The 15,738-nt window shown below is 44.5% G+C and overlaps 1 protein-coding gene and 1 long non-coding RNA gene across 2 annotated transcripts; one reads left to right on the plus strand and one right to left on the minus strand.

Moving 5' to 3' along the window:
- Window positions 1–68: 68 nt before the first annotated feature.
- On the plus strand, window positions 69–12,903 carry LOC308635804. The gene is made up of 4 exons (XR_014019270.1): window positions 69–539; window positions 2,056–2,152; window positions 5,553–5,763; window positions 11,739–12,903. It is a non-coding gene; the product is annotated as an uncharacterized lncRNA (long non-coding RNA).
- On the minus strand, window positions 1,445–15,005 carry ALOX12 (arachidonate 12-lipoxygenase, 12S type). Its single transcript, XM_081270549.1, has 14 exons — window positions 13,682–15,005; window positions 12,939–13,140; window positions 11,713–11,794; window positions 11,487–11,609; window positions 11,263–11,366; window positions 10,865–11,025; window positions 8,077–8,220; window positions 7,072–7,281; window positions 4,415–4,501; window positions 4,013–4,182; window positions 3,353–3,474; window positions 2,378–2,478; window positions 2,085–2,255; window positions 1,445–1,966 (listed from the first exon to the last, which is right to left on the minus strand). The coding sequence occupies exons 1-14, from the start codon at window positions 13,817–13,819 to the stop codon at window positions 1,787–1,789; spliced, it is 1,995 nt and encodes a 664-aa protein (XP_081126675.1). The 5' UTR covers window positions 13,820–15,005; the 3' UTR covers window positions 1,445–1,786.
- Between the last annotated feature and the right edge of the window lie 733 nt (window positions 15,006–15,738).

The following is a 15,738-nucleotide window of genomic DNA, read 5'->3' on the forward strand; positions in this document are numbered from 1 at the left end:
CCTCACATCCCCGCATCTGAATGGAAGTAGCTGACACATCACGTGATCAGACTGGCGGGTCACGTGACGAGGAACTAGCCGTAACCTTTCGGAAATGCCTAATTCTGGCAGGATCCTGGTAACTTGGGTAACGGGCTGTTAGGATGAGAAGCTAGGACTCCTCTCGTTTCCCCCTAAGACACTTTAGTCTGGGGCGGTCTCTGTGATGCGGAAATAGTGAGACGTAGAGATTTCTTCCGGAGAGCGCGCGTGTTTATCGCTTTTGTACTCCCTTCTCCCTTTAAAAATGGTTGTTCTGACACAGTGAAAGGAGATAGGAGCCCTCCTGGATGCCAAAACATGCTGTTGTGGCAAGAAAGCTTTAAAATTGCTGAGAGTTCTTGGCATTAGAGATGGTTCTCTTAAACAACAAAGCTTGGGATACTGTATGGTTTTTATCATCTCTCTTGGAATACTGTATACTTTTGGATGTTGAAACCGGGAAAATCTGGGGTTAGAGAAAGTCCATGGAAAGCAGATTCGAAGAGCAAGTTGTGAAGGTGAGTAATCCTGCTACAGGTATTGCTGAAAGTAAGTACACAAAAATGTCACTTTGTGATTGTAGGCCCTTTGAGTAAAGTACTACAGGATTTAAAAATATGAGTAGATCGCCCTCTCCCAACTCCAGAATGTTTCTGTATTTCACTAGAGCGATGCAGATTTGTAATTATCATTCAGGAACATAGGGATGTTTGAAGAATGCTTATTTTTTGGGTGCCTGGGTCTGAACACATATTTTTGTTCAAAATTGTTCAAAAATGTGTTAAAATGTGACAAAGAACACATTTTTGCATTAAGTTTGTTGTATCCATTCTACACAGAGCACAGAATAATTGAGAGAGATAATTTTGATGCTGAGACTCCAGAACCAAAGAAACACTGTCATAGGCTAGAATAACTTTGTGGTATTTTCCCATTTATTTTGTGCATAGTATTATCAAAATTGTTGTGAAAGAGAACTTGGATCCTGGGAAACTTTAAAGAGATCACTGGGTATTAAAGGACCTAAAAAGTGGCCTTGAAATATGAGTTTTGTGTATCTTTTGTTTGGGACTGTCTGGAAAAGGAAGTCATTTGAGGGTAAAGATTTTTTTATTCTGGGCTATTCAGGGAAGTTTGGAGTACATGTCTAAATAGCAGAGTCAGCGTGAAGGGAAAATTGCCAATGAACTGTCAGCAATCTGTGAGTTGGCCACCAAGCATGAAGTCTAGTTCCTGGAAAGGAGAATTAACAGAGGTAGTGAATTTCTTCTATCCCCAAACATGCTCCTGGATGTTTTGGAAGAAAGGTCAGGGGCTTAGGCTAGTATACTGTATAAGGACCAAGTCCAGTCTGTGGTCTCTGCATGTCCCTCAAGCAAAGTACTTTTTTTTTTGGTATTTTTAAATAGTAAAAAAAAAAAAACCCAACAAACTAATATTTTGTGATAATGGAAGTTCATACCTAAGTGTCCTTAAATGAATTTTTATTGGAACATACTTAAAATAATATACTGACATATATCATCTGTGTCTGCTTTTGTGCTACAGTGGGAGAGCTGAGTAATTGTGGCGGGGACTCTGTGGCCTAAATATTGCCTGGCTCTTAAATTTAGTGCTCTCTGGGCTAGTGGTATACTGATAGAAGGTTTAGTTGAGGGAGGAATCAGAGCCTTAGCAACAGAGACTTAGGAAAACATTATATTCAAGATGGACATGTCAGTCTTAAAGCTGATGTGACATCTTTCAGGTGGGGGCACCTTAGGTCTCAGATAGTGACACTGTTCTCTATGCGGCTTGGCTTCAGGTATTCATAAGGCAGGTCAAGTTGCTCATTCCGAGCTGTAATCTCATTTTCCAGGTTTTCCAGATCTGTTTGGAATTGGCTTAACACAGCTTTAGCCTGGGGGTCTGAGAAATATTCTTCTTTGTGATGCCCCAGAGGTACCTAAGATGGAACAAAGGATTAGTTTCTAGTCTGAAGACAGAAGCACCTAGAGCCCATTCTCTAACTCTGACTTTCCTTTCCAACTGTAGTTTTCCTCTCCCAAGGGTTCCCTTCTCACCATGTCTGGCTGGCGGCGTCCCAGATGCCATGTGATGGTCATTTGAAGACAGGACTGCCGGATATCAGGTAGTGACCCCATCACTGTGGCCAATGTCACATCTTCCTTGGTGGTAGGTGGGGGCATCCGCATTGTGCAAGGGGCGTTAGGGACCCAGGCATACCATTCCAGCTGGGGGAAGAAACTGTAACCCTAGACCCCTGGCACTTAGGGCTTGAATCCCTCTCTCACCCTTCGATCTCCCAAGGTCCAGACACTTGCCTTCAGGGACCTGGGCTTTCAGCTATCCATACCTGGCCCTGGTTGATGGCCCCATGCTGGGCAGTGCATGTGAAGATACACATGGTAAGGAAATGGCAGAGTTGAGCCTGGGACTGGAGAGAGATAGGGAAACCTGGGCAGAAAAGGAACAGGATTTAGAGGCTTCAGTATAATAGGAAAGAAATAAAGGCTGATGCCTTAGTAGGTCTGTATTTTAGAATTGATAGGTGTTTGTTTATTTACTTAGGTATGTTTGTGTCAGATATGGATTTCTAGGAAGAGTTTGAGAAAGGCTATTTCTTTCTTGGAGATGAAAGTGTAGTGTATGTGTGTGTGTGTGTGTGTGTGTGTGCACGCGTGCGCGCGCACACACACACACACACATGCAAGAGGAGTTGAGATAAACTAAGGTACTGTCTAGAGAGAGGACAAGATTGACCAATGAACCTGAGATCCAAAGATCAGGGAACTAACTTCAGGTTTAAGCCACAACATATATAGTATTGAGGTTACATCTGGAAATGACCTTGCACTTTGGCAAGTATGAAAATACCTGGCTCTTCTGCTATGTTTTCCTATCTGTGGATAATAGCAGATAGGAAAAAGGAAGAGAGCCAGGTTGGGTTATTATAGGCTTTAGTGGTAAACTTTTCCTATTTATATCTTCAGGCAGTACCTGAATGGGGGTACCACAAAGATAACATGTGAGTCCTAAGCATGGACAGAACCCCTCACTGGCTCTGCCCTGGTTGGTTCCTAGGCCGTGGCAGGGCATCTATGACTGATGTGGGGACAGGAGTAGGGGTTGATGGCCAGGGTCTCTGAGGAGGTCGGTCCATGGGTATCTAGAATTTCCCTGAATCTTAAGATGTGTGACTGGAATTTGGGTACTTTTTTGTGTGGAGGGAGAGATATAATACTGGGTTGGGCTTCTGTCTCAGCGGGACAGGGCTGGGAAAGGGCTCTTGCAGTGTCTGAGGAGCTCCTGTCTTTGAGATGGATCTTACCTCTGTCCTGGGCCTGGCATAGCCCCACCTCTGTGATCTCTCGACACCAGGCCTGCAGCTCAGGGTCCCCCCTAACGATGTCATCCCTCTGGTAGAAGAGGTGGACGATCCCTTCCACATACCTGCCCAGAGAAGGGAGCTGAGCTCTCTCATGGCAGAGAGCTCCAGTCTCTGACCTCTATTCCTCTATGCTGTGGCCTCAGATCTACTGACTGTCCCTGTACCTGAACAGATCCTATCAGACTTACTTTGGGACATTCTCCAGGGTTTAGTTTAAAAAATTTTTTTTGAGGTGCTGGGGATGGAAGTAGGGCCTCAGACAGGCTTGGCAAGTGCTCTGCCACTGAGCTATACCCACAGCCCTCCCCAGGTTTTTGACATACTAGCATTAAGGAAGGAGATGTAGTTTACTAGTTCTAGGTATCCTCTGTGTATGGCTGCTATCTATTATTCCTAGTAAAACCCTGATTCTTCCAGATCCCTCAGTCTCTACACTCACAGCTCTCCTCACCTGTGTACTGCACCCCTATCTCTTCATTTTTAGACCTCACCATCTCCTCATTCTTCCTTTTCTCTCTCTCCCAGCTTTTGCCCCATGCTGACCTGAAGCCAGAGCCCTACCCTCCCTCTCCCACCCATTTTTCAGCTCCTTCTACCCACCGGGCAATGATCTCCCAAAGCTGTAAAGCATCATGGGCATAGAGGGCACTTGGGATTCCCAGCAGGCCCCGGTCAGCCAGGTCATCAGGAGGACAGAGGGAACAGTAGGTCAGCTGAGCCATTGCCCGGTGGACCAACTGCACATGGCCCCCTCCACCTGTGTTTGCTGCCTGGGATAAGAATTGACAGGGCTTGAGGGATGGAAGCAGAACCAGAGAATGATAGTCTATTATGCAGGAAGTTCAAGATGGGGTTTATAAATTTAAAGACATGTATATAAAAGGACAGGACTTACAGGTTAAGGGTCAGGACATTCTCATATGTCATCTGGAATGCTGAAAATGGCAGAAGATTGCAGAGAGCTGGGTGATTAGGCAGCTCCGTACTGTATTCCTTCCTTACCTGATCAAATAGTCCTCCATCTGAAATGAGCTGGGTTCGGGCCCGGGTGTTGATTTCCAAAGTATAGCGGATATGGGGGACCAGGAGCTGGAGTGGAAGACATTGGAGGGTAATTAATGGAAGCTATGTTTGGGTCCTTCATTGTAGGGCCTGGCACCCATCATGGTGGTCTGATCCCTTATTGATGCTTTCATCCCTCTTGCTTCCTTGGTCTGTTTCTCTGATCAGTCTTATGTTCTTTAACTTCCTTGTGAGTCAGGCTCTGGAGCCACTTTGCCTTTGATACTAGGCCAAGTTTATAACCTCTCATCTGCAATCTCCTCCTCTGTCAGTAGGGGGCAATAATAGGATCTCTTATCTCAGGGAGCTTTGGTGACGTCTGTGATTATGTGAGTGATGTGTGAAGAGTTGATAGAACATCCAGAAATTCTCCAATAATAACTGTTATCATTCTCTTTATTATTCCTACCTTGATTATAGGTGTTCCTTATGAATCAGATCCTTTCGACTTTCTTTTATATTCTACAAACCACATCCTCATACCTTAAACTAGCCTCTCTACAACTCTTTGTCTTGTCACTGTTTGTTTTGTTTGTGGGCAGTTTGAGCTAGTAGTTTCAGTCAGAATTAGAGGGGCTACATTAATCTACCTGCTTAAAGGAGCAGAGGGGCTGCTGTCAAATCTGTCCCCACTGCCACCTGGACACTGTTCAGCTACCTCTTTCCCGCTTTTCCTTGCCTATTAAAATAGGCTACCTGAGGTTCTGGGATTGTAGCTCAGTGGTAGAATGCTTGCCTAGCATGTGTGAGTCACTGGGTTAGATCTGAGGATCAGACCACATAAAAATAAATAAATAAAATAAAAGCATTATGTCTATCTACAATAAAAAAAAAAAAAAGGCTACCTGAACCTGGGGCCTGCCTTTAACCTCAGCAACTTGGAAGGCTTGAGAAGCATTACAAATTTGAGGTCAGTCTTAGCAACTTAGTGAGACTCTATCTCAAAATAAAAAATTAAAAAGGCTGCAGATGTAGCTCAGTGGTAACCCTGTCCACCACAAAAAAGTACTTGATCCTCACACACGTTTCTTTGTATCTTAGACTTATTTGTCTTCCTTTCTACCCAATTAATTTGCAGGTTTCATCCAATTTTGGTATTTATCTGAATTGTTGATGCTGGACGCAGGAGAAACCCAAGTGATCATTATGTTATTAAGGTATCAAAACAGCTTACATTAGTATGAAACTTTTCAAAAAGTTCATAAAAGATGCTGAATGTCATGGAAGGCCCAAAGTCCACATGAGGAGAGAAGATGCCTGAGAACAAACAACTCCTAATAATAATAAATGTAAGAACTAATTTTTTTTTGTAGCATGTAGTACATGTTACGTGATTGTTTTATGCCATTTTATCCTTTAACAACACCATGAGGGACATCCTGTTATTCTCATTTAAATATGTAGACATTGGTAAGTACTGAAGCCAGGATTCAGGATTGAGACCCTAGCCATCAAAAGGAGGCCATTTTGGCTTCACCCTCCTATGTACCCTGTAACAACTCAGCTATTTGCCATGGGAAGAAATTGTTAATGGTGAGTGATGACAATGTAGGACTGAGCTAGAGAGGAGAATTATAAGTCTAAATTGAGGTTTCACTTAATAATATTGAGCAGAAGATGATGATGCAGGAGGCATCATGTGACAAATAAATTCCAAGATCCTTTTAAACATACTGGTCTCCATCTTGTCTATGTTCCAAAGAGATGACCTTCAGGGGTCACAGCTATATTGGCCAAGGTTGGGAGGTCCAGATGGATGTCTTCAGCTGAAACATTTCAGTTGTTCTCCATACAAGTGCTTACTTGCATATCTTGCCAATACTTCAAAGTCCTTGTTGCTTAAATCAAATATCTAATTTTATCCCCAAACTAGCTTCTTTCAACTTTTCTATTACTCTGGTTCAAAGTTTCTGTCATTTTGTGCCCTTCTCTGCCATGTTCCTTATCTGAAAGTGTCACTGAGATTTTGAGAACATTTTTAAGCAAGCATAAGTCTTACTTAGCTGTCTTCTGCCTAGCAGTAAACACTACACTGTTTCATAAAATTATAGTATTTCTAGGTCAGTACAACACATGGCACAAACTATGGGCTCCTACATGTCACAGAAGCTTGGACTTTTGATTTTTCTCTTTCCAGTCTTGCACCCAGACATGCTACAACTTTTCTGTTTCCTTTATTTACCATGTTGTTGATTTTTCATTTTTACTCCTGTGTAACAAAGCCACTAGTGCACATCTTTACCTGCTTTACTCTTGGGCTTATCTCCTTGTATTCTGATCTTTTGCTACTTAGCTGACTACTCTCTTGGGGTGGAACATCCTCCATCAGTTTATAGGTTGTCTCTTGTGATTTCAAACTTTAATTCCAGAAATTGTTCTTGGTTGGTTCTTGGGGGCTTCTTCCTGGCAAAATATTAAGTCTCCTAAGGTAGGAATAAAGCCTTTGTATTACTCCAAGGTATAAATAAGACTTTTATTTTACTAATGATATTCCATCTATACTGCAAGCCAATTCCTAGGCTGTTAGATCTTTGACAATTTCAGAGGGTTCCCTTATAACGTGTCTGAAGGGGTTAGGATAAGAGTAGAGCCTGTACCTTGAAAACAGGGTGCAGTCCTGGGAGGCACCTCATAGTAGCAACAGCGATGACCTCAGCCACCAAATGAGTGTTCAGCAAATGATACTGGAGCTGGTGCAGTTGGAAATCTGAATTTCGGACCCAGGACTTGGCCAGGAGCCAGGCAAGTGGAGGATCTGATGGCAGGAACAATGTTGGGGTTGGGAAGCTGGGATTGGGAGGTTGAATCTGGGAGAAAGAAAAATCGAGTATTTATTGAACTATCAACTTTTGTATGACACGATCAGCATTTCTGAGGAAACAGGTGACTAAGCAAGACTGTTGCCTTCTAGGGGGTTATAATGTAGTAGGAGGAATAAGAATCCTTCCTCTCCTCACTGGCTATGATTTTGTGGTCTTGTTGAATGCAGGAGAAACTGGAAGCAGGGAGTCCAGTAAGGAGGTTCTAGCAGTCTTTTAGGAGAAATAGGATGGGAGTCAGAGCTCAGGTGGCAGAGAGGGAAGCAGAAGTTGGATGCGTACAATTATTGACAATGATAATAATTAACTGATTGTTTGATGGGAATAGTGAGAAAAAGGGCTATCCAAGAGAATAGATATTCAGAATTAGAGGATGCTTAGAGATTAAATAATAGTTCAAAAAGTATGCTCTGAGATTCAGAATCAGCATTACTTTGGAACTTGTAAGGAATGAATATTCTCTGTACCCACCCCCAGACACTAAATCAGAAAGTCTAGTGGTGGCATTGAAGACCCTGTGTTTTAACAAACACTTGAGGTGATTCGGAAGCATACTAATGTTTGACAACTGCTAGGTATAGGATGAGGATTCGAAGAGGCCATTATGATTCTTGAATAAGTATTTCCATTAGGTGCATTGGGAAGACCAGGCTGTGAGCTGTGACATGAAGATAGGTCTTGGTGTGGATGGGATTTAAGAGGCCAAAGTTAAGGGATTGGGTCCTTAGGAGCAAAGGTTGATGTGAACAGAGAAGTGGGAATGAGATGCTCAGGGGGCCTCACCTGGATGACCATGGGTAACAGCTTCCCATTGGGTTCCATCTTCAGCATGACAAGGGGGGCAGCCAGATACTGCTTCTCTCCTTGGATCACATTGGCTGGAATTCCATCCAGCAGGATAAAGTCAGCCTCAAATAGGGAACCATTCTGGAGAAAGGAGGAATGTATCCATTGCAGAGTTCAAATCTATTCATAAAGAGAATCAATCTGACAAAAGAAGTAAAAGACCTCTACAATGAAAACTACAGAACACTAAAGAAAGAAATTGAAGAAGACCTTAGAAGATGGAAAGATCTCCCATGTCCTTGGATAAGCAGAATTAATATTGTCAAAATGACCATACTGCCAAAAATGCTATACAGATTTAACGCAATTCCTATTAAAATTCCAGTGACATTCTTCATAAATAGAAAAAGCAATCATGAAATTCACTTGGAAAAATCAGAGGCTCCAAATAGCCAAAGCAATCCTTAGTGAGAAAAGCAAAGCAGAAGGCATCACAATATCAGACCTTAAGTTATACTACAGAGCTATAGTAACAAAAATGGCATGGTATGGGCACCAAAACAGACATGAAAACCAATGGAACAGAATAGGAGACACAGATACAAACCCACATAAATAAAGTTATCTCATACTAGACAAAGGCACCATCAACATACATTGGAGAAAAGACAACCTATTCAACAAATGGTGCCGGGAAAGCTGGAAATCCATATGTAGTAGAATGAAATTTAACCCGTCTCTCACCCTGCACAAAACTCAAAAGAGGATCAAGGACCTAGGCTTTAGACCAGAGACTCTGAACCTCCTAGAAGAAAGTGTAGGCCCAACTCTTCATCATGTCAGCTCAAGAACCAACTTCCTCAACAAAACTCCTAAAGTGCAAGAAGTAAAATCTAGAATAACTAAATGGGATGGTATCAAACTAAAAAGCTTCGCAGCAAAAGAAATAATCAAGAATGTGAAGAGAGAGCCAACATAGTGGGAGAAAATCATTGCTACTTGCACCTCAGATAAAGCATTAATCTCCAGGATATATAAAGAACTCAAAAAACTTAACACCAAAACAGACAAACAAATAACCCAATCAATAAATGAGCAAAGAAACTGAACAGGCACTTCACAGAAGAAGAAATATGAATGGTCAACAAATTTATGAAAAAATGTTCAACATCACTAGCAATTAGAAAAATACCAATTAAAACTACAGTGTGATTCCATCTCACTACAGTCATAATGGAAATTATCAAGAATATAACAGTAAATGCTGGTGAAGATGTGGGGACAAAGGAACACAAATTGGATCAACCATTCTGGAAAGCAGTATAAAGATTCCTCAGAAAACTTGGAATGGAGCCACCATTTGACCCAGTTATCCCATTCCTTGGTTTGTAACCAAAGGATGTAAAATCGGTATACTGCAGTGACACAGTCACATCAATGTTTATAGTGCTCAATTCACAATAGCTAAGCTATGGAACAAACATAGGTGCCCTTCAACAGGTGAGTGGAAAAAGAAAATGTGGTGTATATATACATAGTGGAATATTACTCAGCCATAAAAAGAATGATGTTATGACTTTTGCCTTTAAATGGATGGGTCTGGAGACTATCATGCTAAGTGAAATAAGGCAGGCTGAATGTTCTCTCTGATATATGAATGCTAATACACAATAAGTGAGGTAGGGAAGAATAGAAGTTCAGTGGATTAGACAAGGGGGGATGAAGGGAAGGAAGGAGGATGGAAATAGGAAAAACAGCAGACTGAATAGGACATAACTTTCGTATGTTCACATATGAAACATGTTACCACCAGTGAAAAGAGATACTAATTAGAATAAGTTATATTCCATATATGTATAACATCAAAATACACTGTACTATCATGTATGTCTAAAAAGAACAAATAAAAAAATTATATCCCTAAAGGGTCAGGGCAAAAGGCAAAACATTTGAAGACATTCAGTCCAGCTTAGCATCCTGCATCAGTCCCAGAGCCCTATTGGTAGAGCCCTACTGGTCCAATTCCTCTCATTTTAAAGTGAAGAAACAGCCTGTGAGGGTAGATGTCTTGTGCAGGGATATGTAGTAGCAGATCTGGGTTCAGAACTAGGCCCATTTAATCCAGTGGCATAGGTGTTATCAACTGATCCCTTGTCCAAGTGGCCAGACCCCTACTCTGTCATCCCCTCATGGTCTGTTCTCTGCTTTTGGCTCCCATCAGCTCAGCCATCCGTCTTCCACTCCCTATATAAATCTTACCTCCTCTGCCAAATATTCCACAGAGCTTCCCCCTGGCTCCCACTACCACTGAATACAGCACACAGGCACGCATTTACACAAGATTCTGCCTGGACTCCACCTCCTCATGTTCAGTTCATCTGTCCCAAATTCATCTCCTCCCTCACTCCCCAGAAAACCTTCCTGAATTTCTCCATCTGTTGGCACAGGCTTTTTCTTTTTCTTTTTTTTTTTTTGTGCCCACGAATACTGGAGTCCAGGACACTGACATCAGCCAGGAATGTCATAGTTCCTCCTAATATCTTTGGCCCCCATCTGTGCCCTGAGGTGCCTCCTATTTCTCTGTTTATGCTGGGAGTTCTTAAAAGTCCCCCCCACCCCAATACTTGGTCATTTCTAGACTTTTTTTTTTCCAACCCCTGAGTCTGTACCAAGAGGTAGCCTCCTTTCCCGTGACTTATCTTTGGCTTCTCATCTTCACCAGTTCTTCCCGCCACACTGCTAAGGAGAGAACAATGCCGAGTGTATGTGTTTGTGTGTGGGGTACCTGGAGTTCTTTCTCCAACTGGGCCTGAAGTTCCTCTGTTCCTGAGGGCAGCACCAGCCTGGATGGCAGAGAGGTGGAGCGTCTCAATAGCATGGGGTTGGCGCCATTGAGGAACTGGTAGCCAAAAAAGTCATCCTCCTGCCAGGACTGGTGGATCTTCTCTGTGGGGTGAGAGAGGGGTAGAGGAGGGAGATTACTACTTGGACATCCTTCTCCTTAAGGCCTCAGGGATTCAGACTATCCTGAGTCCCTTTCTTTTCATTCTTGAGGCCTCTGTGAGATCAGAACAGGAACAACATGTTTTTACTTGGCAAGGAGTTGTGGGGGACCTTGAAATACGATGGACGGGCCATCAAAAGGGACCATCAGAGGGTTAGAGATCTGGGGGAGTCACTGACCAGTCAGGGCACTCTTCTGGCCCCAGAAGATCAGATCAAAGTCTTCCAGGCGGTTCCAGCCTCTCAGGAGGGTGTAAACACGTTTGAGGACCATCTCTAGAGCCCTAGAACATATTTTGGGGCATGAACCCATTGGCTCACCCCTCAGGCCCTCACCATATACCACCATTCTTGGATCTCCCAACTCTGATGCCACTCTGAGCTCCATCCAGCCTTTTTCTCACCCTGCCTTCAGTGCCCATTCGAAGTCTAGCCTCTTCTCCTCATGGAATCTCACATTTGGGTGTAGGTCATCCAAACAATTTGCAGCTATTGTCAGGGGTATCCCTTCCTTCCAGGTGGCCCAGCTAGAAGTTGGGACAAAGCTTCAGGGAGGGTGTTGAGGTCAGTGATAAGGGCAGGGGCAGGGAAAAGGTGGGACAGTTGGGAGGGCTGTGGGTAGGTGATCACCAGTAGATCTGTTGTCTTTCCTTCAGTTCCTTCTCCCGATGCTTCTGGAAGACGTCCAAGCCATTGTTTCCTGCCAGGCGGGCTGGGGAGACATTAAGAAGATTGGCCATGTAGCTTTGGTTCTGTGCTCTCCTCTGCTGGTCCTTGACTTTCTTTTTATCACCAGATTCCATGTTTTCAGTCCTGTTCTTTTGCTTTTATCTCTGACTTTCCCTCTCTCGATTGATTCCCTCTCCACATTTATCCCACTGTTAACCAGTCCTGTATTCCCAATTTAACTTATTTCAGCCCTCATTTTTTGCCTGAAGACAAAAATCTCATGTTTGCCACATTTTATTTTCCCTTAACTCATCTTCTCCTATTTCATTAAGTGAAATTAAGTGACCCTATTTCACTTAATTAAGGTGTTAAATCTTAGTCACCTATATGTCCATACCTATCTGCTGTAAATATTGGCCTGGCTTATTTCACATGTCTTATACCCAAAGTGCCACACCTTTACCTGTCCCTCAAAGATTGTTTGCTTTAATGATCTTATTTTTCTCGGACTTATGATTGTAGATTTTATTTATCGACTTTTTCTCCTGCTCTTACCTGTACTTAGACTCACTTGTCTCAAGTCATATGTGTCATTTTTTCCATCCTTAACCACCTGGTCATCATTTGTCTCTATTCATCTCTCTCTTACTAGTTTCCCATAGTAAAAATTCAACATTTGCTGTCCTTATCTATTCCCACCTCACACCAAGTGCTCTTTGTTTTTTACAGTTGTCTTCCATTTTATTTAACCCAAACCAACTCTCTTAACATCATATAATTTGTTTCCATAGCTGTCTTCTGCTCACAGGTCACCTCCATCTCCATTCCACGGGCCCCTCACCTGTCCCTACCCTAACTTGTTCTGAGTTAAAGAGAGATCTTCATACTTTGCTTCTCTGTTTTCCTTTATCTTTGCATCTCCTACTCCCTGTCCTCACTTTGAAGAGGGAATCTCCAGATCACTTACCCCCTCTCCAGTCTAACTTGGAGCATCATATATTTTGAGTAAAACTCAGAGACTTCATAACTTCTTGCTGTCTTGCGTCCTGGAATCCCTACACTTCATGTGTGTTTCCATCTATCCTTTCTCTAAGCCCCGCAGACCTTCCTCAATCCCGTTCTGTCCCGCTGCTCCCAGCACTTTCGGAGGAGTCCTTGTGCCTACTTTCCCCACGCTGCCCTCTCACCTGTGCCCTCGGGCAGGCTCAGGACGCCCTTGCCTTGCACCCAGCGGTAGCATGGAAATGCGATCTCCGCGGAGGTTCCCGGACCCTGCACAGTGATGCGATCGCAGAACCATGCGTCGTCCACCAGTGAGTGCTGTTTGCGCAGCTTCACGAATTGCAATGTGCCTAGGTCCTCCGGACTATCCAGAACAAACTCCTCTTTCTGTGGGAGCCAGACCTGCCAGACTTAGCCGAAGGGACCCAGAGAAGCTGCTCTGAGGACGGAGCTGGCCCTTTGTGGAACCTGAGTTTATCAGGGCCTCAGAAGACAGCCTTCCTCCCTTCCCCATTTGACTTGCCCCACACTCCGTGCTCCTCGGGAGGGCAGAAGCCCGCAGTGCGCTGCCCTCTGAGACTTGAATTGATGACGGAGCGTCATCATCTTTTAGTTCACCCCAATCCCTAAGCTGTCACCCAGACGGTACCTGGAGGAGCTTCACAGTCGACCACAGATTGTATGGCTACACTGACCCTGGGGCCATTTGGAGAAGGAGTTGGTGGCTGCCAGGACCAGGGTCTGGGTGAGGGAGAAGCCCAGATGGAGCCTATGGCTCCCAACCCTGTTCCTGACTTCGCTCTGGGAGTTCTAACTGTAGAAATCCCAGCCAGCGCCGTTGCGCTGTCACTGGCCCCCAGTCTCCTGCCGCTTTCCCTTTGGTACCCTGCCGGGCCAGGGGCCCGGGGCCCCTCTCTCACAGGCTGACCTCTCCTCGCACCGGCCGCAGCTGTAGCTCCAGTTCTGCTTCTCCGTGCTCCCCGACCAGCCACAGGCGCACGCAGTTGTGTGACCCGGAGAAGAGCCAGGCTCCGGTGGCCACGCGGATGCGGTAACAGTGGCCCATGGCGACCCCAGGAGCTCAGGCGAGGGGAGCTCAGGCGAGGAGAGCCGGGTCCTGAGCGATTCCAGGGACTTCCCAGGGCCGCCGGCGCCTCAGGGCCAGCTCCAGATCTTTAAAGATGGGTCTGCGTCCCCGCCCTCCGAAGTCCCCGCCCCAGACTAGCCTGAACCTGCAATTCAAGCCACACAGCAGGATGTGGGGAAGGGCTGTGCCTTTGGGTCGGGTCAGAGTGTAGCTGCTGGAGGAGAAAGGGACCCTGGCCAGGGTGAGGATGAAAGAATGGGTTCAGCGGGCCTCTCTGGACCTCCTGGGGAGACCTGAGGGCAAGAGCCTCCAGGTTGAACAAGGATGAGGACATTTCCCAGGGACCCGGAGGTCTTTGGGGGTAACTAGGAGAAAGAGGGGGTGAGTCTATCCTCCAGGCCGAGGGAAAGTCCAAGCTGTTCTGGTCCAGGACCTGAGGAAAGTTTCCGGAAGGCTAGCCTGGGAGGCTGTACTGGTGTCCCCTGGGGATGCTCTGTTGTCAGACCCCTGTGGTCCAGTAAGTCCTCCCATCCCTCATCATTACTGCTTTTGAGTCCTGTCCTTCAATAAGTGACCAGGGCTTCTCAAGAGTCTGGAAGACTAACAGCTCAAGACTCCATACACACTTGTCTCCCTCTGACTCCTCCCTCCAACCTCCCCTTTGCTCAGATGAGTGCAGCTCCTTCACCCTCAGTAGGTTCCAGGTTAATTTTTATTCCCAAATTCTCTTCTGGCCTTTCAGGGTCTCAGGGTAGGAAAATCAGGAACAGCAGATGGTCTGGTGCTGGTTGTCATCTTTGTAAACAGTGAAAGGATGATGCAGGGCTCAGGCTGATCACCCATCCAGGAATCAATCAGATGAAGTCCCCTGCACATGTCCCTATCTAGATCTTCCTGAACCATTTGACTCACAGCAGATGGATGTGTCCTGGTGGCTTGGGCTTTCTTGAGGCACATCAAAAAGATGTGCTGGTTACTGGTGGGAATAAATCATGGGGAGGGAGTGTCTAGTCCCACCTTCCAACTTCCAAAGCTTATACCAGCATTGCGTCCTTCCTGAATACCATTTCCCACCTTTTAGGGCCCATTCCTACCAAATGCTTTGTGCTTGGAACAGAGCCATTGAACACCTCCCCCACCCTCAGTTTTCTGGGGCTACCCTATTCTGTAATATCCCAATAAAATGGCTCAAATTCTCATTGTTCACAATAGCAGGATCTGGCCTTTTCCACACATATTTTTATGGTTTACTTTTTCTTTCTAGAAAAGAATTTAAAATATATTTATTTCCAAAGTGAGTCCATACTTCAGCCTGATTCTCTGCTGTTTTGTGACTCTTTCTGCCTACCCCAGTATACTGTGAGGGAATTTACAATGGAGGAAAATAATCTAAACTGTGCATAAGCTAAATGAGTTAATATGTTCAAACTTTTAGAACAAGGCCTGGCACAAAGTCCTCTGTGTATTAGTTGCTATTAGTTTATTATTTTCAGTGGAATGTCAGCATCACTCCTCCTAGAAATTCCTTTGCATTCATCACCACATACTATTTCCCCATGGCCCTGTACAGGCCCCAGCCTCCCACTAGGGTTCTTGACCTCTCAAGACTCCTTCCCCACTTTTATTTTCTTTTTTAAGCACACGCACAATGTTGGGAGAATATATTAAAATTTATTTTTTCTATACCAGGGGATTTGAGCCCAGGGCCTCACACGTGCTAGGCAGACTCTCTACTATCGAACAGTCTAGGGATGATTTATTTAAAAAAAAAATCCTAATCTTGAAAACTTCTTCACCCAGGTATCAACAACAGCAACAACAAAACCGTTATTTTTGAATAAGCCTTAAATCAGCATGTGAATTACTTCAAAAGCAATTGCTAAGAGATTGTGAAGCCA

Source organism: Spermophilus citellus (assembly GCF_964194105.1).
Source record: "Spermophilus citellus genome assembly, chromosome: 17".
NCBI lineage: Eukaryota > Metazoa > Chordata > Mammalia > Rodentia > Sciuridae > Spermophilus > Spermophilus citellus.